We start from the raw sequence: 26,163 nt of genomic DNA on the forward strand, positions 1-26,163 counted from the left end.
GCCCAAGTGGGCACGTGAATGGATGCAGGTGATGAGACAGGACGCTTACGTACGTGTCACATGTCAGAATCGTATCTAGACTTATCAGCCGGCCGGGGTGGCCAGGTGGTTCTAGGCGCTACAGTCTGGAACCGCGTGACCGCTACGGTCGCGGGTTCGAATCCTGCCTCGGGCATGGATGTGTGTGATGTCCTTAGGTTAGTTAGGTTTAAGTAGTTCTAAGTTCTAGGGGACTGATGACCTTAGAAGTTAAGTCCCATAGTGCTCAGAGCCATTTGAACCATTTAGACTTACCAGGGGCCACATATCACTCCAACTACAGACGCCCCACACCATTACAGAGCCTCCACTAGCTTGAACAGTCCCGTGCAGGGTCCATGGATTCACGAAGTTGTCTCCGTACCCGTATGCGTGCAGCCGTTCGATACAATTTGAAACGAGACTCGTCCGACCAGGCAACATGTTTCCACATCAGTAGTCCTATATAGGTGTTGCCGGGCCCAGACCAGGCGTAAAGCTTTTTGTCGTGCAGCCATCAAGGGTAAACGAGTGGGCCTTCGGCTCCGAAAGCCCATATCGATGATGTTTCGTTGAATTGTTCGCAGCCTGACTCCTGTTGATGACCCATCATTGAAATCTGCAGCAATTTGAGGAAGGGTTGCACTTCTGTCACGCTGAACGATTCTCTTCAGTCGTCATTGGTCCCATTCTTGCAGGATCTTTTTACGGCCGCAGCGACGTCGGAGATCTGCTGATACTCACGGTACACTCGTGAAATGGTCGTACTGGAAAATTCCCAGTTCATCGCTACTCGGAATTGCTGTGTCCCATCACTGGTGCGCCGACAGTAACACCACGTTCAAACTAACATCTTGATAACCTGCCATTACAGCAGCAGTAACGCATCTAACAACTGGGCCCGCCGTTTGTTTCTTATATATGCGTTTCCGACCGCAGCGCCGTATACTGCTTGTTTACATATCTATGTATTTGAATACGCATGCCTATACCTGTTTGTTTGACGCTTCAGTGAGCCTGAAGCCGGTTTTAAAGCAGATTCACCATGATTAGTTACTTTCCTCGGCGTATTTAGGAATTTATGTTGCTCTTTAATAGTTCAAGAAGCTAATAGTGGGTCAACTCGCGTTCAAGAGTTCCCGTCAGTTTCTTCAGTATTCTCAACAATCGTATACCTCATGCACTACAAGGATTTTCAGTAGGAGAAAATATCTCGTGATTCCTTAGTGAATGCTGTGCTAGGTACCCCTAATTAAAGAAGTGCCATTTCGCTGTCTAAGCGCATGTGGTTGCTCACTTGCGTCTGTACTCTTAGGAAAGCTCGTACGCTTCGTCACGCTAAAAGATCCCCCTCTGGTCAAAGAAATGAGATACACTCCACCTGATTCTTCTGTCAAAGCGTGACTGGCTTGTATGGCCCTACTGGTAGCGTCTTTGAACTAAATACGTACTTTCTTTGCCGTCTGCCACTGAAGGTGTCCCTAATAAAACAGTGTCTTACTGGAGCCAATACATCTAGATTTGACATAAACTTGAAATGATAGTAATGCTGTTGAGGAGACTGATTGACAGTAGCAAGGTCAAAGAAGCAACTGTTACTCGTATGCCTATTAAAAATTCGTGTATACATTTCTAATATTACGAACCAAATTTCCAGCGATAGCGATATTGCTAAATACGGCCATCAGTTTGCTTTTGCTGGTGCTGGAAGAGCCGGTCAGTGTGGCCGAGCGGTTCTAGGCACTTCAGTTTGGAACCGCACGACCGCTCCGGTTGCAGGTTCGAGTCCTGCCTCGGGCATGGATGTGTGTGATGTCCTCAGGTTGGCCGGCCGAAGTGGCCGTGCGGTTAAAGGCGCTGCAGTCTGGAACCGCAAGACCGCTACGGTCGCAGGTTCGAATCCTGCCTCGGGCATGGATGTTTGTGATGTCCTTAGGTTAGTTAGGTTTAACTAGTTCTAAGTTCTAGGGGACTAATGACCTCAGCAGTTGAGTCCCATAGCGCTCAGAGCCATTTGAACCATTTTTGGTGCCGGAAGAACAATAAGATGTGGTTGTAATGAAGGATAACTTGTTTTCGCCTGCAATAAATGACGATTCAGATTAATCAAACTAGAGCTGGAGTGGATCTCCTCATGAATAAGAGTTCATTTTCCAGGACTTACTGCTACTCAGTCGGGATTCGTTTGAAAACGACGGTACACATTTCACAAGGTGTGCTAGACTGAAGGATGGAGGTTAAGATACGCTTTGCAGTGATGCCACTAGAGATCCCACCATGTTCAAGAGAAACTGAATTATCTTCTTATCTACAAGAGAAACACGCCTGTGGTGTGATACCATGTGCTACATTTCATGGAAACAAAATGTTGAAATTCGTGTAAACGTATAACATAGGCATCTAGAAAAATCTTCATTTGCAACTAACAGACTATCTAGCATTTTAACTACGACCAAGACCCAATTAAGGAACGTTAACCAAAAAGTTTCTTAGAATACGAGTCGCAGTCTGTGCATTGAATGCAAGTGAAGGCTTAAAGGTGTGCGCCACTTTAAGATTCAAACGCTAACAGCTGTCTTTCACTAGCAAAAAGTGCCTGGAAAAGGCCTGTGGCAGATTTCAGTGTCCCTTTCTATCGCATAGCTGAAGGCTGCCATGAAAGGTGTTAAATACACCTGGCATTACACACTAGCTGAACAAAACTATCCGGACGCATGGTAGAGCACATTAATGTGGGTCGTGTGCCCTCTTTGCCTTTATGACAGCTTGAACTGTGTTGAGGAGACTTCCAAAGAGGTGTGTGAACGTCTGCGGAGGACTGTCGGACCACTGTTCCTCTAGCGCCGAAACTAGTGAGCATAGTGATGTAGAACTCTAGGGTCTGGAGAGAAAGCGACGTTCTAACTCATCAAAGGTGTTCCATTGGGTTCCAGCAGAAGAACAGCGTCCGTTAAAAATTAAGTCTACAGAGCAGCATTTCACATGTAACATTGTTTCGAAATGTTTCACTCGACAAACGCAAACATGTACAAAACTGTGGAAATACAATGTGTTGCGCCACCGTACAATAAAATAAATTCACAGATGAAGCTTAGAACATTGTAACCTGCATTACGTAGCCGAAAACCATACGCTACAAATATCGGTCTGTATATACCACCGCCGTAATGCAAAAGTTGAGCAAGCTGGTTGTGTACAATTAACATAAACTCTCTGGTCAGGTAAATTACGAGATTAAACAGCAAGACATATCATTTCTTGTTGAACGAGTCACGGCCCTAGCGACAAGCGTTTTGTTTGAAACTACTTCACAGAGCTTAATAAAGTATAATGTAATACAAAAACCAATAATATTAATAAACTATATCAAATATCCAGCGATTTTTCGGCCGTTCGCTGATGCAAATCTAAATATTATACCAAGTTATGAAAATGATTTTGAAAAGACATAGCGAAAATACAGGCTGAAATTACAACTGCTACTTTTACGAGTGCTGATACACATACGTCATGCATGTAAGAGGTTATTAATGCCGTTAAAATTAATCTATATTAGCGTAGATTAAATGAACTAATGAGACATGGTTCCTCTTACGTTTACGGTGATTACGGTGCGACATATGGAGAGGAACGTATTTACAATTTACATGTTCCAGAATACATACATACATATTTATTTACAACATACATATTTATTTAGAATATATATAATTGGTATATGCACTTATTTTCGTATAGTCATGAACGTAAGAAATTTAAAATTTCATGGACGTTCTGTATTCAAAAAGGACGGCAACAGCAAAACCACTCTTGTTGACACCGCTGACATCACAAACGCGTAGCCCTCGGCTACGTAACGTGAATTAGGTTATAAGTTAAATCTGTGGATTTATTTTAGTGTACGGTAGTGTAACATATTATATTTCCACAGTTCTGAATATGTTCGCGTTCCTCAAGTGAAACATTTGAAAATAAAGAAAAATTACATGCGCCTTGTGGCTGTTCTCCAATTTTAATTTTAATTGAGGAATGTCATTGGCAACAAATTATTGCCACACAAATGCTGCATGACGAAATGTTGCACTATCATCGTCTTCGAACTATTACTGTACTGTATGTAGTATACTACGAGGTGCGACAATAAAGTAATGAGACTGATGTGAAAAAAAATGTTGCTTACCGTTTTAGTTAAGTTTAGTGTTGTCCCTTCAAAGTAGTTCCCTTCTGATTGCACACAATTTTTCCAGCTCTTCTGCCATTGATGGTAACATTTCTGGAACTCACCTTCTGTAATATCCTCGAAGAGCCTCGTCACAGCTTTTTGGACATGTTGTGTTGTTTAAAAATGGTGTCCCTTAATAGCCCTTTTGACTGTTGGAAATAGAAATAAGTCGCACGGAGCGATATCTCGTGAATAAGGTGGCTGTGGTAGTACTGAAATTTGTTTTGAGGTTGAAAATTGCTGTACTGACAGAGCAGTATGGGATGGCGCATTATCGTGATGCAGAATCCAACTAACAGCAATGTTGGCACGGACACGAAGAACTCTCTTACGAAGTATTTCTAAAATTTCTTTGTAGTAATATTGGTTAACTGTTTGTTCAGGGGGCACCCACTCTTTATGAACAATTTCCTTGCAATCAAAGAAGCACACAAGGATGCATTTCACTTTTGACTTTGACATGCGAGCTTTTTTTGGTCTGGGTGATCCCTTTGAGCACCATTGCGAACTTTGGCGTTTTGTCTCTGGATCGTACTGAAAAAACCAACTTTCATCACCAGTGATAACACGGCTCAACAATTCTGAATTGATTTCCGTTTGCTCTGACATATCGGCTGCCACAATTTTCCGTGTTTCTCGCTGTTGTGGTGTGAGATTTTTGGGGACCATTTTTGCACAAATCTTTCTCATACCAAGATCTTCAGTTATTATTAGACAAACCGTTTCTCTATTGATGTTCAGTTCTTCTGCAATCATTTTCACAGATAATCTTCGATCAGCTGGTACGAGTTCACGCACCCTGGCCAAGTTGACATCCGTCCGTGAGGTTGATGGTCGTCCACTGCGGTCTTCATCTTCAACATTCGTTCTGCCTTCACTAAACATTTTATGACAATGAAAAACTTGAGCTCTAGACAAAACCTCCTCTCCAAAAGCCTTCTAAAGCTTACCGTAAGTTGTCGTTGCGTTTTCACCCAATTTACCCCAAAAAGAAATGGCATACCATTGCGCAATATTGTGCGGTTCCATTTCCGTGACGAGAGACACAAACACTTCTTAAGTTATTAAAGCACAACTCACGAATGAGCAGTTGCATCGATGTGCCGCTTGGACAAGAAGCAGCTTACAGACCTAGGTCAAAGATATTGTGCCTACGCAAGCCTGCAGGGTTGCAACATCTTGCAAAGAAAATCAGTCTCATTACTTTATTGTCGCACCTCGTATGTTGTAAAATGTGTTGATATCCTTCCGAATTTAGCGATTTCTTAACTGCAGTAAGAGGACCACATCCTAACCACGTAAAACAATCCCTGAACGTAAAGCCATCTCCTCCGTTTTTCATTGATGGCACTACACATGATGGCAGGTAGCGTTCTGCAGCCATTCGCGAAACCCGAACTCTTCCATCGGATTCGCACCGGGCATCATATCACTCGTTTCCAATCATCCATCATCCATTGTCCATTGCCGTCGCTCTTTACGACAACTCGAGCGTCACCCCCCACTGACAATAGAAATGTGTAGCTCATGAGAAGCTGCTCGAACATTGGACCCAACTCTTTGTAGCTCACTACGCACAGTCCTTGTGCTACCTGGCCAGCTGGTAGTACTTGAGCACTCACGAGTGATTCCTTCCGCTGATTTCATGCACTTTCTTACAACGAGCCACCGCAGTGATCGACGGTACCTGTCCGTCAGTGCGTGAAACCTGCCTGGTGTCGCTTTAGCTGTCGTTGTTTCTTCGCGTTTCCAATTCGCAGTCTCATCACAAAGTCTACCTGTGCAGCTTCAGAAAGGTTGAAATGTCCCTTATGGATGTATGACTCAGGTGACATCCAATGACTAGTCCACGTTCGAAGTCACTGAGCTATGGTGACCGATACATTCTGCTGTTACTCCTTATCTGCTGTCAACGCAACACTCCTCCCCTCCTTTTATACTAGCTGAACCGTTTCTCATTAAATTTAGTGGTCAGTTCCACATTACGGATACTTCTGACCAGATAGCGTGCACGCTTATTCTGCTTGCAACTGACGTAGACTTTAAACTGCAGTTCGAATACACAACCCTTTGATTGCCATGTGGTGTTTCCAAACTACGTACAGGGCGACAATTACTGAACTACATGAAATAAAATCGTCATAACTTCTGAAAGGTTTGCGATAGGATGTTGAAACTGTACGGTTGGTCGCGTGGTATGATGGGAATTAGTACGGTTTGGTTTAGCGACGAAGCCCGTTTTCATTTGGATGGAACGCCAATGAGCAAAATTGTCGCATTTGGGGGACTGAGAATCCACATTTCACGATCGAGAAGTCTCTTCATCCTCAACGGGTGACTGCGTGGTGTGCAATGTCCAGTCACGGAATAATCGGTGCAATATTCCTTGATGACACTGTGACTACCGAACGCTACTTGACGGTTTTAGAAGATGATTTCATCCCCATTATCCAAGATTTCGACAAGATATGGTTCATGCAGGACGGAGCTCGATACAATCGAAGCAGGAGAGCATTTGATGTCCTGGAGGAGCACTTTAGGGACAGCATTCTGGCTCTAGGTTACCCAGAGGCCACTGGCGTGGGCCTCGATTGGCCGTCATATTCTCCGGATCGGAGCACATGTTACTCCTTTTTGTGGGGCTACATTAAAGACAAGGTGTACAGCAATAATCCCAAAACTATTCCTGAGCTGAAAACAGCCGTTCAGGAGGTCATCGACAGCATCGATGTTCCGACACTTCAGCAGGTCATGCAGAATTTTGCTATTCGTCTGCGCCACATCATTCGAATGGTGGCAGGCATATCGAACATATCATAACCTAAACCCGAGTATCTGTAGTGACGTTTACATGTTGAATAAAGGGTGAGTATTCCGTAGTTTGTAACTAATTAAGGTTTTTTCATGTAGTTCAGTAACTGTCACCCTGTATGTGTATTATATGTGATTCACTGATATTGATGAAGAGCAAGAGTAACAAATGTCGTACTGTTGCTCGTTTTGTAATCAGAGTTTAAATGTTTTTTTAGCGACATTCAGAAGTAAATACGCATCAGATGGGCTTTCCATTAACATTTATCTCTTCGGAAACTGAAAAGAGTTTAAGTATTTAATTCCTTCAAATATTTATTTCAGAGCATCAATTACAACTGAAACTAGCAACGCAGCACCTAAATGGATTTATTTTAACTAAATCTGTTCATCTTCTTCATTAATGAGTTTCTAGCCTCGCCACATGATTTAATAAAAAGGTTTTCCTACTGTACTGATCTTCGATGAGACTTTGCACTGAATTATATCGTCTGAATGAAATTATGTTTCTTAGGCATTTCGTTGGAAATAAGACTTATATCAAGTGTTGTAGCTCAGCTGTCCAACAAATAACTGCGTAGAAGTGCATCAGTTATGCTATTACGGTAAATCAGACCTCAGTTAAGATACGGTTGACTCGGATTCATCTTTTGTTTTATCTAGATATGTGGGAACTTGAACGCCTCGCGACAGTTTTTCCTGGAGATGTAGATCAGTATCATAGCTTAAAAACATTGCAGTTCAATGTGCAACCTCTCTCATGCTTTCATGCTTAATCTACGGGAATTAGCTGCCGTTTCCCAAAACGTAATATCATCAAGATCAATCACAGCCACGTGAAACGGCATTTAAGTTTTAATAGGTGATGCTATTCATCATTATTTCTTTTACTTTCCCATTTGCAAAATTAATCAGAATATCGTAATATTTTATACGATGATATACCACCAGAGATACCACCAGAGAAATTCTATTCACATTGACAAAAATAAAATATGACCGTTTCGTATTTTTTTTTTTTTTTTTGTGATCTTTCCCAGGCATTTGATTGTGTAGATCATCTTATCCTCTTAGAAAAACTCAAATTTTATGGAATTAATGGCTTTATGCAACGTTGGTTTGAATCACACGTAACAAACAGAATGCAAAAAAATTGTACTGAGTATTTCAAGTAATATTGGAAACGTAGAAAATGTTAGTGCCTGGAGAGAAATCAAATAGGGACTTCTCCAATGTTAAATTTTGAGTCTTCTCCTATACCTTATATAACGTGAATGACATTAACATTCAAGAAGCAGAATTGATACTTTTTGTAGACGATGCTGATGTTAGAATAAATCCCATTAGGGAGAAAACAACAGAAGAGATTGTAAATGATATTGTACAAAGAATTTTAAGAGATTAAGAGAAAATGAAGTCTCTCTATATTTTGAAAAAACACAGTACATTCAGTTTTGTACAACAAACAGAGTCATGTCAACAAATGATGTAGCGCATGAGCAGGAGTCAGTAAGTGGGATAGATAGATCCTTGGGCGTACGTGTTGATAAAAACTTCAACTGGAGTAGCTTATTGCTGAGCTTCTCAAAGAATTAAGTTCAGCTACTTTTGCTCTTCAGGTAATTGCTAACCTTGGAAACAAACGAATTGACCTCTTAACAAATTTTACATATTTCCACTCAATAATGTCTTGTGGAATAATTTTCTATTGTAATGCGCCACTTAGAAAGAAAGTATGTATAGCACAAAAGCGATCAGGAAGGATAATATGTGCTATTCACCCACGGACGTCATGTTGGTACCTCTTCAAGGAACTAGGAATTTTAACTGCGCAGGCACAATACATACACTCCTGGAAATTGAAATAAGAACACCGTGAATTCATTGTCCCAGGAAGGGGAAACTTTATTGACACATTCCTGGGGTCAGATACATCACATGATCACACTGACAGAACCACAGGCACATAGACACAGGCAACAGAGCATGCACAATGTCGGCACTAGTACAGTGTATATCCACCTTTCGCACCAATGCAGGCTGCTATTCTCCCATGGAGACGATCGTAGAGATGCTGGATGTAGTCCTGTGGAACGGCTTGCCATGCCATTTCCACCTGGCGCCTCAGTTGGACCAGCGTTCGTGCTGGACGTGCAGACCGCGTGAGACGACGCTTCATCCAGTCCCAAACATGCTCAATGGGGGACAGATCCGGAGATCTTGCTGGCCAGGGTAGTTGACTTACACCTTCTAGAGCACGTTGGGTGGCACGGGATACATGCGGACGTGCATTGTCCTGTTGGAACAGCAAGTTCCCTTGCCGGTCTAGGAATGGTAGAACGATGGGTTCGATGACGGTTTGGATGTACCGTGCACTATTCAGTGTCCCCTCGACGATCACCAGTGGTGTACGGCCAGTGTAGGAGATCGCTCCCCACACCATGATGCCGGGTGTTGGCCCTGTGTGCCTCGGTCGTATGCAGTCCTGATTGTGGCGCTCACCTGCACGGCGCCAAACACGCATACGACCATCATTGGCACCAAGGCAGAAGCGACTCTCATCGCTGAGGACGACACGTCTCCATTCGTCCCTCCATTCACGCCTGTCGCGACACCACTGGAGGCGGGCTGCACAATGTTGGGGCGTGAGCGGAAGACGGCCTAACGGTGTGCGGGACCGTAGCCCAGCTTCATGGAGACGGTTGCGAATGGTCCTCGCCGATACCCCAGGAGCAACAGTGTCCCTAATTTGCTGGGAAGTGGCGGTGCGGTCCCCTACGGCACTGCGTAGGATCCTACGGTCTTGGCGTGCATCCGTGCGTCGCTGCGGTCCGGTCCCAGGTCGACGGGCACGTGCACCTTCCGCCGACCACTGGCGACAACATCAATGTACTGTGGAGACCTCACGCCCCACGTGTTGAGCAATTCGGCGGTACGTCCACCCGGCCTCCCGCATGCCCACTATACGCCCTCGCTCAAAGTCCGTCAACTGCACATACGGTTCAAGTCCACGCTGTCGCGGCATGCTACCAGTGTTAAAGACTGCGATGGAGCTCCGTATGCCACGGCAAACTGGCTGACACTGACGGCGGCGGTGCACAAATGCTGCGCAGCTAGCGCCATTCGACGGCCAACACCGCGGTTCCTGGTGTGTCCGCTGTGCCGTGCGTGTGATCATTGCTTGTACAGCCCTCTCGCAGTGTCCGGAGCAAGTATGGTGGGTCTGACACACCGGTGTCAATGTGTTCTTTTTTCCATTTCCAGGAGTGTATATTCATTAATGAAATTCGTCGTAGAGAATCCATTATACCTGCAACACTACAGGGAAAAGTGTCCTCCCTTACCGACCGTTACAGCTGTCATTGGATCAGAAAGAAATTCAATTTGCAGCAACAAAAATCTTTGATGATTGGCCGAATACCATAGAATGTCTGACAGGTAGCAAAGCAAATTTTAAATCTAACTTAAATTCATGTTTGCATAAAAAGAGAAAAATTTTTTAAGTGTAGTTAGTATAGAGATGGGGCCCCTCCACGCCCGCACCAACGTGGTGACCAAACCAAAAGTTCTACTGTCACCTCCGGTCCAGCCAGACACCGAGGTATTTGACTTTCTCGCGGAAACGTATTGGACGTGCATGTAGAGTTATTGGTCTGCAGCAGCGGTGTTTGCGTAGTTGCTTCGGTCTTCTAGTGAACAGAACGGCTTCGCACTTGTCGACGTTTACTCTAACATGCCATTTCTCCAACCAAGGCTCGGCCACTCTGAGTGCAGTCTGTAGGCGTGACGTAATGTTTGATGGTTTCCAATCTTGCGCAAGGATGGCTGTGTCATCCGCGTAAATTGCCATCATTGTGTTGTGTGTGGTTGGGAGATCGTTTATGTAGAGGTTAAACAGTAGGAGCCTTAGGATGCTTCCCTGGGGTACTCCCGCGTGTATACCGTGTCGTGTTGATTGTTTTCCCTGCACGTCAGTGTTGAAACTCCTGTCTGTGAGGTATGAGTGTATTAGACGCAGCAGCCCGTCGGGGAATCCCGCGTCGCTGAGTTTGCGGATGAGGCCGTTGTGCCATAGACGGTCGAAAGCCTTTTCGATGTCCAGGAACACTGCCCCTGTAGCTTTGTTTATGTTGAAGCCATGTGTTATATGTTCAACGACCCGTAGGAGTTGTTGTGTTGTGGAGTGGAATGGTGATTCCTGAAGCCGAATTGCTCCGGTTTCAGGGTGTCATTTGTTATGCAGTGCATAGTGATGCGGCTGAGAATCACCTTCTCAACAATCTTACTGAGCGAGCTCAGAAGGCTGATGGGTCGGTTATTTTGTGGGAGGCTGTGGTCTTCCCCCGGCTTCCTGAACATCAGGACCTTGGCCGTCTTCCAAAAGGCGGGGAAGTGTTGGTGTTTTAGTATGGCATTCGTTATGTGTGTTAGGTACTCAGTTGCTTTATCCGTGAACTCCTGGAGGACACGGTTTTGAATGCCATCATGACCAGGAGCTTTCCTAGCAGCGGAATGCATTATAGCCCAGGAGACTTCGGCTGTGCTAGCATGTCGAATGTCGTCGCGCGATGGTTGGGCTAGAATGCGTGTAACCTCTTGGTCAGTAGCAAGTGTGAACACTGGATCTGATGGTACCAGGTTCGGTGTGAATGACGCTGCGAGTGTTCGAGCCATTAGTTCTGCTTTCTCTTCCGCTGAGTATGCAGGTCCGTCAGGCCCTTGAAGCGTTGGGGTGTATATTTTCTCCTTGGTGAAGTGTCGGGATAGTTGCCACACGCCAGGTCGTGCGGTGTCCAGCCCTTCGAGTTTTTGATTCCACTGTTGTGTTCTATGTGTTTGTATTTTATCGTGTATGATGCCCTGTAGTCTGTTAATGTGCCGTTTGAAGTACGGACGCCTGGTGCGCTGCCATTGTCTCCTGAGGCGATTCCTCATTGAGATTAGGCCCAGGATTTCCTGGGGCAGGGCCGCACTACGTTGTTGTGAGTGTAGTTGAACGATTAGGACTAAAAAATAATGCGCAACACTTGTCATGCATACATATTCTGCAAACTAACTCGCTTGACATCATTTAGAAAAAAGAACCGTTCAATTGATCTATGGAACATGTAACTGACTCTGGTAGCGTATAATTCACATTTCAATCCCAAAAGTTTAAGGATAAATCTAATATTTTTTTGGCGCTTAATGTGACTTACATATAAGGCAAAGCCTTTTATTTTTCAGTGCTTAGTTGGAATTCAGCATTAATCTATATGTCGCTCCTCAGTTGTTTCACACGTCGGAAAAGACAATGGCACACCAGCTCCAACAGCACGCAATAAAGCCTCGAGAAGCTCAAATCCACGTCCCAGTCATAATTGCCTAGATTTATGTAAGCCATCCCTAAGTAAACTTCGTGGACATCAACGATCTCTCTGAAGAAAACATCCCGTGTGGGAAATCCTTATAAAATAGCACAGAGTGCATACAGTTTGCTAGCCAAAAAGTTTCATTGTTCTCAAACGGTTAATATAAGTCACTGTTTCGGCTGACGTAATCGAGTGATGCGGACTAGAGCTTAAGGATATCACATGTCGGTTGTATAAATACTGTTACCTCATTACTCTTTCTGCTTTTTTGGGGGCTGATTAGCTCGAGGAAAACGGGAACTAATAAAAAATAAATGAAAGTAAATTTAAAAGTGGTGTTTGTGGTAGTTAAATTAACATGAAGTTGTGAGGCCGAGGAAGGTGTCGTAAAGAAGATTAAAATTATTGCTTGTGAGGAACGGAAGTCGACGCGGAACCAACGCATGGACTCTGGAGTCTGGGAATTTGCAGCCAAGCACAAAATAATGACATGTCCACACTAAAATTCGAAGAATACATCACTCGAATTTATCAGCTAAGTACAAAAAAACATTTAAAACCAATCTTAAAAACTGATCACTAAGTATATTTCAGAAATAAAATGAACCGAAAAATTCATGACTTTTTACTTAGCCGCAGAGACTATCGTTATATGAAAATTAATATCAAAATTGTTTTTCGCGCCTAAAAAACCGACAGCAGTCTTTACTTAGTTAGAGTATGATCACCAGAAGAAATCACCAGAAGAAAAAGAAGACGCGACCAAGTCACGGAAGAAGGAATTTCTGGAATGCTCATGAAATCTTCGGTGGGAATATTAATATCACTGAAAGAAAATCCCCACAATTTATAATATTCTGTTTACATGTTATCATTACTCGTCAAAGTTACTTATTGACTGGAAGACCATTATTTAGTAAATTTTTACGCATAAAACTCTTGAGGTTTCACCGACTGCATACTACACCATTTAATCGTATGTTTAGATTGATCATTTCTGGAATACCGAATTTTTTAAATTATTTTATATTACAGTGCTGCTGTCAGTGAAATCATTTCATCAACTAACCAATTGTTTTAGTGGTATGTGTTTTTGCTATATTTGCTATTCCAGTGGATTACTCTCCTTCCTAGCTGGGATAATTACGCATAACAGTCGCACGGAGAAACTTTCCGGAAGCACAGTTTAGTAAGCAGAGAGAGCTCTTCATGTTTAGTTTTCTAGAACACTATTCTCATGTCAAAAATTCTTGAACCTGTGAATAAGGTAAATAAATTTCCGAGCCATATAAAGTACAAAACTATATTTTTCTTCTTGTTCGCTTCTTCAAAAAGAAATCCAAACCACATTTTCGTCATTTCTCATTTTCATATGGCCTTTGAAACAGGAGGAAAGGAGTCATTGCATGAAGGGTAGTTTGAACAAAAAAGTGCCATAGTGGCCATGGTCTTATAGGTGATTATACTCGCCGGAATTGTTCTTACATGTGACATAGCGCGACCAATCGGTTATGAGCGGCGCCTACAACTTAAGGGTCAATCTCAGTCACAAATCAACTAAGTTGTTGCTACAAACGGAGCGAATGACAGATCTTAAAGTCGTGTTGGGTATTAGAAAAATCCTACGTCAGCTCAGGCACCTAACACTGAACTTTCTAATACTTTCTGAAACACCCGCCATTGTACAATGATTACATTGTTGTGTAGAACCCGTTGCCAGCGATGTGGAAGGCGTAATATACCGTTAGCAGAGCCTGTTCTGTTGATGGTGCGAATGGAGCGGTCTACTGCCTGTCGAATCTCTGGAACAGTTCTGAAGCGATTGCCACGAAGTGATTCCTTCATCTTCGGAATCAAATCAAAGTCACAAGGACTTAAGTCGTATTACTGTTCGTTTTTGGAACATCACCTGCATCATACTTGTACCCAAGAGTATGAAAGTAGAAGTAAATATTCTATAGGGTGACGCAGATAAAAGGAGCCCGTGTAAATATAAAGCAAATGCAGTGAAATTACAGAAACGGGTTGAAATGGGCTTACAGTTATTTACAATGAATAATACAATGAAAAATACATTTATAGAAGATGTTGAAAGTGACCCACTGCAACATCAATACACACAATACACAGCTGTGCACGTCTAAGCATATTCAGATACACCCGGTGTAAAGTTCGGATATCGGTAGCAGCAACTTTGCGGCTAATGTCTTTCAGTTCCTATATTGTGTGTGGACTTGTTTCACAGACATTGCTCTTCAAGTGTCCTCACATGCGCCGGACATGGTGGCCACAAATATTTGCTGACAGTTCTTTCCTCACTGAAGACATCATGAACTCGTTCCACGGGTACGTTAGAAGTGTGGCCTGTTGTCTCTATCATAGTGAATGGAGCACTAAATGTATCAAAAATTTACATATATGCAACCATGTTGAACGTAGTGTGAAAAGGTATCGGTCCAATGATGTGCGTTCCTGCTACACCGCACCACACATCGATTTTTTCATCCTGTGGTGGTTGCTGACACACAATGTTAGTATTCTCCGTTGCCCTGTACCTCGTGTCCTGTGAATTCACATGACCGGAAAGGTGCAGTCATGCTTCATTACTCATGATGTAATGAAAAGCGGCTAACAAACCATCGTTGATGTTATTCAAAAGCCACGTGGAGTAATCTGCACGCTTCTGACTGTCATCATACGTAATTGCTGCACAACCGTCACTCGATATGGCTTCAAATTCAATATCCGCTGGCAACTCCTCCTCCTTACGTGCGGGTATTAGGCCAACTTACGTGCAGACATCTTCGGGCTCTCAATAATTCTCCGGGGAAAGTCTTCAATAACTTCCAGAGCGCGAACTGAAGGAGTTCTTCGTCGTTTTGCATTTTGCGCAGATCCGCAGGTGCGCCAGTTTTTATATAGACTCTGTATTGATCTCTTTGCTGGTAGTCTTCTGTCCAGATACTTGACCCTGAAAATTTCGCATATGCTCCCACAATTTCAAATCCTTCTTCTATCTGATGAAACAAACTGAAACGCCGATGGAACAACAATCGATTACTGCATAAAACTGCTCGTTGTTGTAGCAGTTCACTCTGTTTCACATGTCGAAACATTGCGTTCACATTCAGAGGGGAGGCGGCCTACTTTTCACTGCGCCACCGTGTACAACGCTGTGTAATTTGAACAGTAGCATCATTATTTCATTTATCAGATACAGCACTTCGATTAGTTGCAAAAAACCCAAAGATACAGCGTATAGTTTTTTGGTTTGGGAAAGCAAATAAGTGCCATTAATGAATATCTTCATAGTCAGCTCCAAGCATTCACCGCGGGACACAAAGAAATTGCGCATCTTTGGTCGGAATTTAAAGGTATTGTCCACTACGTGCTAGAGAAATATGTGCCTAGCAAAAATATAGGGGAGGGAAAGGATCCTTCTTGATTCAACAAACATGTTAGGAAGTTGCTGAGAAAGCAAAGAATTTTGCACATTCGTTTTAAACGTTGTCACTGCCCCGCTGACAAACAGAAATTATGTGAAATGAAAGCAGCTGTCGCAAGGTCAATGAGAGATTCTTTTAACGAATTTGAAAGCAATATTTTATCTGCAGATTTTAAAAATAACCCCAAAAAATTTAGTCGTACGTAAAATCTATGAACGCTACAAATAATTCTATACCTTCTCTTGCTGACAGTACGGGTAATGTAACGGATGATGATAAACAGACGGCCGAAATCCTAAACCTAGCTTTCGAAAAATCGTTTACGGTACAGCACTGCAGCACCCTTACCCCTTTTAATTATCGAACAAACGTAAGGATGGTTGACATAGTGTTTAGTGTATCTGGGATTGTAAAACAGTTAAGATCCTTCGACGCCAGGAAGGCATCTGGCCCAGACGATATCCCCGTAAGATTTTATGTTGACTGTGCTATAAATACAGCACTATTCTTATCCATCATCTATCAGAGATCACTGGAACAGCGGAAAGTTCCACGGGACTGGAAGAAGGCCCAGGTCATATCAATCTATAAGAAGGGTAGAAAATCGGATGCACGTAATTACGGGCAATGTCACTGACATCGATTAGTTGTAGAATCATGGAACATACTTCGTGTTCAGACATAATGACCTTTCCAGACTCTGAGGAGCTCATCTGCAGAAGCAAGCACGGTTTTAGGAAACAGCGGCCATGAGATACACAGCTGGCCCTCTTTGTGCATGATATACAACAGGCTCTAGATACCGGCTCCCAGGTTGATATCCCATATTCCTCGACTTCCGAAAGGCGTTCGACTCAGTTCCGTACTGTCGCTTGCTCCAAAAACTGCATGCTTACGGTCTATCCGATGACATGTGTTGTTGGATAGAAAGTTTTCTAACAGAGAGCAGTATGTCGTCCTTAATTGGGAGACTTCAACAGAAACAAGCGTAACATCAGGTGCACCCCGAGGCAGCGTAATAGGTCCGTTTTTACGATTTGCATAAACGATCTTGTTGATGGTATTGACGACGGCATTAGACTGTTTGCCGATGATTCTGTAGTCTACAGGAAAGTAGTATCACACGAAAGTTGTGAACAAATCAATGAGGATTTGCAGAAAATAAATGCGTGATGTAATGACTGGCAGCTATCTCTCAATATTAGAAAGTGTAACCCACTGCGTATAACAAGGCGAAAGTCCCCATTACTGTACGAGAACAAAATAAATGCCCCGTCTTTGGACCGTTAACATCCGTCAAGTATCTGGGTGAGACTATTCGAAATGATCTCAAACGGAACGATCAGATTACACAAGTAACGGATAAGGCGAACTCTAGATTGCGGTTTATTGGTAGAATCCTGAAGCGATGCAGTCCTTCAAGAAAGCAATTTGCTTACAATACTGTAGTTCGTCCAGTCTTATAGTATTGTTTGTCTGTACGGGACCCTTACCAGTTGGATCTGATTCAAGAGATTGAGAAGGTCCAAAGAAGAGCGGCAAGATTCGTGACTGGTACATTTAGCCATCGCGAGAGCTTTACAAATCTCATAGAAAGTTTGAAGTGGGACACACTTGCAGATAGACGGCGCTAAACGGAAGGGGCTGCTCACTAAATTCCAAAATCCGATCTTCGCCGAGGATGTGGAGCATATATTATTAGCACCAACTTTCAAATCGCGCAATGATCACCATTCAAAGATAAGGGAAATTAGAGCTCGTACTGAGGCGTTCAGACAGTCGTTTTTTCCTCGCGCGATCCGCGAGTGGAACAGAGAGAGAGAGGTGGGGGGGGGGGGGGATATGATTTTGGCGCGAATAGTGCCCTCCGCCACACACCGCTTGGTGGTTACTGGAGTACATATGTAGATGTAGATTACGCATTAAAACCATGTCAAGAATTTTCCAGTCCTTTTCATCCGTTATTAATACTACAGAGAAAATCTATTCGTTGTCAAGAATTAAAAGTGGCCCTGAACAGCTCTGACTCCCTTTCCCAAAAACTCACCGGTTTTTTTTAAAAATTAGGGCTACATTCAACGCCTGAAAATCTGATTTCACAGTGAACTACTTTATTTTCCTCTCACGTGGTATTATTCCCTACGTTTTGAAAGCAAGGCGGTCGCTGCTGTTTGCCTCCTGTGTCAGAGAGAGTGTGCTCCGGAAATTACTCGTAACTAACAGACATCGCTCAATTCGCATTTTTTGCAGAAGACTGTGAATGTGATTCGTGGCTGGCTGTCCGGCTCTTCGTGCTTCTCTTAGAAGTCGTCGTTCCAAAACACGCAGCTCGGTGGTGACCACAATGTCCAAGAAGTCAGACAGGTAAGCCAGGCTTCACTCAGTATTTCAACACTAAAGCTGTTGATTTCATGACCTTATGTAGCCGACATTCCGCTAGCATTCTCTGAAACGTCATTGAAGCTACTGCGCTCCGTCTGCAGCAGCGCTTGTACGTAATGTTCCATTCATGAAGCACTTATTACAAGAACGAGTATGGTGCTGATAATTTGTTTTAGTTTCTGGATGTGAATTTCCATGTGTTTCGCATTGCATCCTTCATGTGAATACCAACGGCAATAGTTGTCAATTCAGATTATGAACTGCTGCTTTATAACTCTTTTTAGTTGCGCCCTGATCTTTTCACGAAATGACACCCACCAAATTTCTCCTCTGAATCCCAAAACATTATGTTCACTGCCGCCTATGCAGGAAGAAATGACCATCGTGATCAAATAAAATAAATCACAGCTCGCAGGGAAAGACTGAGGTACTCATTTCTGCGACGTGTTATTCGAGAGCGGAATGGTCGAGAAATATAGTTTTAAGTGTTTCTCTGAGGCCTCTGCCAAACACTTAAGTGCGAGTTGCAGAGTAATCATGTAGATATAGAACGAGGAAATAATTTCTGGGTGATACGATGTAATTAAATCTTCAAAGGCTACCAGCAATGTCCAACAGGTCACAAGAAGCACAGGTGGTGATATAGTCGGGTAGGTGTCGGTGATTGTCAAGTGGTGGCTGCCTGCTTAGTCGCAGGCCACCGCTTTTACTGCGGGTATCCACCGCTACTCTAAACACGACCAGCACCACGGTTACATAACAATGACGCCAGCAACTAGTTTTTACTCCAGAACGACTGAGGAGTACTCTGCGAAAGGTCGTGGAATTACGGTCACCTGACACGGCTGCAAACGCAAGCATATAATATTACTCTTGTGTGCAAATAAACGGACGAAAGTAACTTTAGTATGATGAGTCGCTGCCAAGTGAGAAAGCTCGATGAAACGTGGACCATAGCAAGACCAGCTAGAGTATAATAAAGAAGGTAACTGAAAGAAATACGCATTGAGATGAACGTAAATTACACTTTTATTTCAAAGACAATAATTATTCTGAAGTGACAGCGCTTCATTAAGGACAATACAAAAGGCGGGACATGCTTCTTAATAGGGTGTGTGATCACTACGGACGCCACTGCATGCTCCGCAACTGTCTCCCGTTCTGGCCTCAAGGTTGGTAAGAGTTGTTGTGATAAGGGGTTTCACATTTCCACCAGTACGGTTGACAACTGCTGGATAGTCGTTGGTGCAGTGTATGTGCTGCAATATGTCTCCGCAACGCCTCCCACACATGCCCTGTGGGATCTAAGTAGGGCGAACGGGCAGGTCAGCCCGTTCGACGAATATTGTCTCGTTTCAAGGGCTCTTCCTCCTCCTCCTCCTCCTCCTCCTCCTCCTGCGCAGTTCGATGCGGTCGCTCATTGTCATTCGTGAAAATGAAGTAAGGTCGAATGTATCTCTGAAAAGACGCACCTAAGGAAGAAGTACGGAGTCATGGCAACGTTGGCCGGTAAGTGTACCAAAGATTTGCAGCTAAGAATGCCCACAAAGGACTTATCGGTATAGGATGTAAATCGGTAGATGTGATTATATTCACAGACAAACAGATGATTACAATTTCAGAAAAATTTGATGACTTATTCAAGAGAAAGAGCTTCACAAACTGAATAAGTCAATAACGCGTTGGTCCATCTGAGGCCCTTATGGAAGCAGGTATTTGGCCTGGCATTGATAGAGTTTCTGTATGTACACTTGAGGTATATCGTGTCAATTCGGTCCAACTGGCGCGTTAGATCGTCAAAGTCTGGAGCTGGTTGGAGGGCCCAGTCAATAATGCTCCAAATGTTCTCAATTGGGGAGAGATCCGGCAACCAAGTAGGCCAAGGTAGGGTTTGGCAAGCACGAAGACATGCAGTAGAAACTCTCGACATATGCGGTGGGCATTATCGTGGTGAACTCTAAGCCCATGACGGCTTGTCATGAAGGGCAAGGAAACGGGGCATAGAATATCCTCGTCTCACGGTTGTGCTTTAAGGGTGCCACGAATGACAACCAAAGTGGTCCAGCTTTGAAAAGAAATGGCACCCCAGATCATCAACTTGTTGGGCCATATTGCAGGCGATGTTCAGGTTGGTATCCCACCATTGTCCAGGGCATCTCCAGACACGTCTTCACTGACCATTGAGACTCAGTCCGGAGCGGGAGTCATCACTGGCGACAATTCTACTTCAGTCAATAAGATTCTAGGGATAGGACACATCTGGAGACACCCCGGGCTGTGGTGGGCTATCAGCCTGGCTGTCGCCCGCCGTACGGCTCGACAGTCATGGTGGTAAGTTCCTATGGGACCAAACTGCTAAGGTCATCGGTTCCTAGGCGTACACACTACTTAAGGTAACTTAAACTAACTTGCGCTAAGGGCAACACACACACACACACACACACACACACACACACACACACACACACACACAGACACGCACACACCGATGCCCGAGGGAGGACTCGAACCTCCGACGCGGGGAGCCGCGGGAACCGTGGCAAGTTGGTTTAAACCGCGTGGCTACCCCGCGCGGCCGCGACAGCCATAAGCGATTGTATGAGGTGCCAATTCTTTTCACAGCAGAACCCCTTTCGTTGTCAATCCGCGCCATCCTTACGGCACAGCGGTACGTCGACGATACTCTACGCCCCGTTTTGTTCCCCTTCATGGCAAGCCATTCGGGGTGTACATTTTAGCAAGATAATGCCTGCCGCACACGGCAACAGTTTCTACTGCTTGTCTTCGTGCTTCGCAAACCCTACCTTAGCCTACGAGGTTGCCGCATCTCTTCCAAGTTGCGAACGTTTGGAGCATAATGGGCAGGCCCCATTTGTAATTGTTTTGTTTGACCGCACATGTACATCACATCTACGGATTTCCGTCCCATTGGATAATTCCTTGGTGGTGCTTTGCTTTTTTTTCTTAAAGCGTGTATGCAACTAACGTTACGGAGTGACACCACAGGGAGCGCAAAATAACTTGCTGTCGCCTCTCTTCGGAAGCGTGTGTTGCTTTCAAATATACTGACTCAGCGTTACGGTTGGGAATTTGTAGGATGCCGTGAGCCTTATCGATCAGTAAGCCGTTGGTAATCGTCGATGACGGTACGTACTGAAACGGAACTGCTCGGTACTTTCAAATAATTCTAGAGAGTTAGAGCCATATCCTGTAAAATCTTGTCTGCTACTTCAAAGCAGTGGTTTTCTTGCATCGGGCTGTTTCTTATTTTAAATAAATAATTTATTTTATAGGCGATTAATTTTTATCCCCTGTGCATTATCAAGTAAGTTGTTGATGCGAATAAAAACAAAAGTGGCGGGAAACCTAAAAAAAAAAATACGAATTTCATGATCCACACTACTGTTTACGGGCTACCGCGAGACTTTTACCCGTCTGCATTATACACAAAACAAACGGAGCACATTGCCCAGTAAAGGCATTTACTGCGACACCAAGTATAAACAAATTTAAATAACATTCTCCTCCTTGCAGCATCCTTGCTTCGACACTATGTAATTTTAATCACACAGAGTGTTTCGACTATCTCCATTTTAATGAAATTACTACATTGGACAAATGGCGTCCATTCGCAGCTGCACAGCACTCGAGGTGTTTCACCTGGCGTTTGAACACATCTTTCGTAACTGCTGGAAGAATTCTTGAAATTTCATCGTGAATTCGATCTTTTCACTGTTGCAATCTTCTAGGCCGGTCGGAGTACACACTCTCCTTCAAATAATCCCATAGGTATAAGTTAAATCAGGAAACCGGGGCCGTCATTCGCCACAAGACCGTTTGGAACTTATACTGTTGCCAAACGCTTCACGGAGAACTTGCAAGGACTTATAGGATGTGTGGCACGTTGCACTGGCTTGTTGAAACGTTTTCGTAACGAAGGACGAGGGCTTGCCTGTAAAGTACTACGCACACGTTCGGTGTTCTCGGGAGTTCGGACGGTTTTCCGAGGGCCGGTTGACTTTCGATTCGATGCACTGGCAGCGTCATTGAAGTTTCTTACCCAGTTCAATATTGTTCTACGAGCAGGAACTGGATATCGCGGCCGAGTTTTGAAATGATTATGAAAGGGACGAACACACACGACAGATTTGCCGTAGCGAAAATAGCTCTCCACCACGAACGCACGATGTTGCTTGGACCATTTCGAAATGATTACAGGCTGTTTCAGAAGTGATGGTCAATAAGTCACACGTGGAAAGTGTAGTCCAAAAGCAGCTAAGTAGCTCCAATAAACATGGGTCCGCAAATTAATTGTCGCCGAGGTATCGCGTTAATTCGAGTTGGGATCCAACTGTAAACGCCGCTGCATACCACGGTATTTACGTTGGTATGTCAAGGTTCGGGATCGCCTGTCTGTTTACGCATTCGTAACTACTTCTCTTTTCCCCTCTGTGCACTGTGCCATCTCGGCCTAACAAGCAGTTACGAACGTGAAGGCACCACGGATAGAAGTTACACCAATAAAGAGTACGCTGACATGCACTTCATGTAAGGGAAATCGAATGGCAGTTCCTTTGAGGCTGCACGTTGTATGAAAAAGCTTCTCCTCTCCGCAGGCAGCCAGACAGGCGTACATTTATCTGGTTACATCAGCGCCTTAGAGAAACCGGGAGTTTTGCACATCATGTTCGAGAAGGTCGACCCACATCCACAACAACCGATGTTGACGAAATCGTGTTACGCATTGTACACGAACGTACAAGTCCTTCAACAAGGAGAAATGCTACCCAAGAGCGTGTGCTGACTCATAACAGTGTGTGCCGTCGACAAGTACTCTATCTATATGATCTCCAGCAAGTACAAGCCCTCAACAATGCATACTTGCCTTCTGGAGAGAATTTCTGCCAACGCGTGCAACAACAGTGTACCCTGAGTCCCCTGTTTGTAAGCAGTATTCTGTTCACGGATGAGGGTGGATTTACCTGTGATGGTATTTATAACTGCCACATCTGCCACATGTGGGCCGATGTCAATCCTAATGCAACACACGTATCACGACAACAGCAACGTTATTCGTTGAACGTCTGGGCAGGACTGCTCGGAGACCGCATAACTGGACCACACTTCCTATCACAGAGACTAACCGAACCACAGTACATGCAGTTTCTGAGGACTGCACTTCCAGATGTACATGATGATGTCCCATTGAAGCAACGTCTGAACATGTGGTTCATGCATGACGGTGCTCCAGCACATTTTCATTTACGAATGCGCCGGATTCAAACTAGTACGTATCGCCATGGCCTCCAAGGTCTCAGGATTTAAATCCCATGGATTCCCGTGTGTGAGTTTGCGTCATAAACCTGGTCTATACTACCGAGATCCTCTCTCTTGAGGAATTATGTTTGCGGATTGAAGCAGCCTTCCAACATTTACAGAATTCCGCAGGACTGCTTGAGAGAATTCGCAACTCATTTAAGAGACGAGTTCAGGGTTGCCTTCAGACGCGTATACAACATTTAGAAAATCTACTTTAACGTTTAGAGGTGCCATGTGTTCCTAGGCACTGATGAACCGCAACAGAAATTGTGGTCTATCTCGACAACGATTGATTTGTGGTCCCATATTTATTGGAACTTCTTGGCTACTTTTGGCCTGTAGGTTCCATGTGTGAATTATTGACTATCACATCTGAAACACCCTGTATGAGATGAAACTTTACACTCCGCACTAAGACGTCGCCACCTTCGCTGTATCTTGTTTTTAGCACTCTTTATTCAAATTTGGAAACATTAAAACATTGCGAAAAACCCTGTATATTAATCATTGCGCTAATGTCTGTTGGAAAATATTTAACTCGTTTGCAATTTCGGCGTTTTGTCTCTTTCGAAATCTACACTCCTGGAAATGGAAAAAAGAACACATTGACACCGGTGTGTCAGACCCACCATACTTGCTCCGGACACTGCGAGAGGGCTGTACAAGCAATGATCACACGCACGGCACAGCGGACACACCAGGAACCGCGGTGTTGGCCGTCGAATGGCGCTAGCTGCGCAGCATTTGTGCACCGCCGCCGTCAGTGTCAGCCAGTTTGCCGTGGCATACGGAGCTCCATCGCAGTCTTTAACACTGGTAGCATGCCGCGACAGCGTGGACTTGAACCGTATGTGCAGTTGACGGACTTTGAGCGAGGGCGTATAGTGGGCATGCGGGAGGCCGGGTGGACGTACCGCCGAATTGCTCAACACGTGGGGCGTGAGGTCTCCACAGTACATCGATGTTGTCGCCAGTGGTCGGCGGAAGGTGCACGTGCCCGTCGACCTGGGACCGGACCGCAGCGACGCACGGATGCACGCCAAGACCGTAGGATCCTACGCAGTGCCGTAGGGGACCGCACCGCCACTTCCCAGCAAATTAGGGACACTGTTGCTCCTGGGGTATCGGCGAGGGCCATTCGCAACCGTCTCCATGAAGCTGGGCTACGGTCCCGCACACCGTTAGGCCGTCTTCCGCTCACACCCCAACATCGTGCAGCCCGCCTCCAGTGATGTCGCGACAGGCGTGAATGGAGGGACGAATGGAGACGTGTCGTCTTCAGCGATGAGAGTCGCTTCTGCCTTGGTGCCAATGATGGTCGTATGCGTGTTTGGCGCCGTGCAGGTGAGCGCCACAATCAGGACTGCATACGACCGAGGCACACAGGGCCAACACCCGGCATCATGGTGTGGGGAGCGATCTCCTACACTGGCCGTACACCACTGGTGATCGTCGAGGGGACACCGAATAGTGCACGGTACATCCAAACCGTCATCGAACCCATCGTTCTACCATTCCTAGACCGGCAAGGGAACTTGCTGTTCCAACAGGACAATGCACGTCCGCATGTATCCCGTGCCACCCAACGTGCTCTAGAAGGTGTAAGTCAACTACCCTGGCCAGCAAGATCTCCGGATCTGTCCCCCATTGAGCATGTTTGGGACTGGATGAAGCGTCGTCTCACGCGGTCTGCACGTCCAGCACGAACGCTGGTCCAACTGAGGCGCCAGATGGAAATGGCATGGCAAGCCGTTCCACAGGACTACATCCAGCATCTCTACGATCGTCTCCATGGGAGAATAGCAGCCTGCATTCCTGCGAAAGGTGGATATACACTGTACTAGTGCCGACATCGTGCATGCTCTGTTGCCTGTGTCTATGTGCCTGTGGTTCTGTCAGTGTGATCATGTGATGTATCTGACCCCAGGAATGTGTCAATAAAGTTTCCCCTTCCTGGGACAATGAATTCACGGTGTTCTTATTTCAATTTCCAGGAGTGAAAAAAAAAAAGTTTTTTTCAACAGCCGTAAGTGAAAGAACTACAAAAGACACCAGAAGGTTGGAGTTTTACAGGCAGGATGATAGTGGACAAGCGGTGACCTGCGGTACAAGAATAGATGACGTCCCTTGCGGCCACGCTCTTCGTTGGTGGGTTTTGGGTTTGTTTTGAGGGAGGAGACCAGACAGCGACGTTATCCGTCTCATCGGATTAGGGAAGGACGGGGAACAAAGTCGGCCGTGCCCTTTCAAAGGAACGATCCAGGCATTTGCCGGGAGTGATTTAGGGAAATCACGGAAATCAGGATGGCCGGACGCGGGATTGAACCGTCGTCCTCCCGAATGCGAGTCCAGTGTGTGAACCACTGCGCCACCTCTCTCGGTTCCGCTGGTGGCACACGAAAGCCAGATACAAGTGTTTCGACGATGACGAATATCGTACAAAGAAATTAATTAATGTGTGCACAATCCACGTATAAGAAAGAAGTTCGGTAAAAGATTACCTTTCTGTTCTGTGTGCTGGTGAGAAGAAGGTACTGTCTGCTTACTTTCCGGATACGCCTAATTAGCTGTCGATCTCCCTGAGACGGAGTCTCGAATTCCTTGATTTTTCACA

The 26,163-nt window shown here is 44.8% G+C and overlaps 1 protein-coding gene across 1 annotated transcript in view; it reads left to right on the forward strand.

Annotated features, from left to right (window-relative positions):
• The window catches only part of LOC126260008 (adenylate cyclase type 2-like), a 516,154-nt gene that overhangs the window by 81,050 nt on the left and 408,941 nt on the right, over positions 1–26,163 (forward strand). Inside the window, exon 2 of the mRNA XM_049957168.1 lies at positions 18,099–18,212. Coding sequence (XP_049813125.1) covers positions 18,193–18,212 — 20 coding nt within the window. The 5' untranslated portion in view covers positions 18,099–18,192. The remainder of the gene's footprint in view (positions 1–18,098; positions 18,213–26,163) is intronic.

Source organism: Schistocerca nitens, chromosome 5, assembly GCF_023898315.1.
Source record: "Schistocerca nitens isolate TAMUIC-IGC-003100 chromosome 5, iqSchNite1.1, whole genome shotgun sequence".
Lineage (NCBI taxonomy): Eukaryota > Metazoa > Arthropoda > Insecta > Orthoptera > Acrididae > Schistocerca > Schistocerca nitens.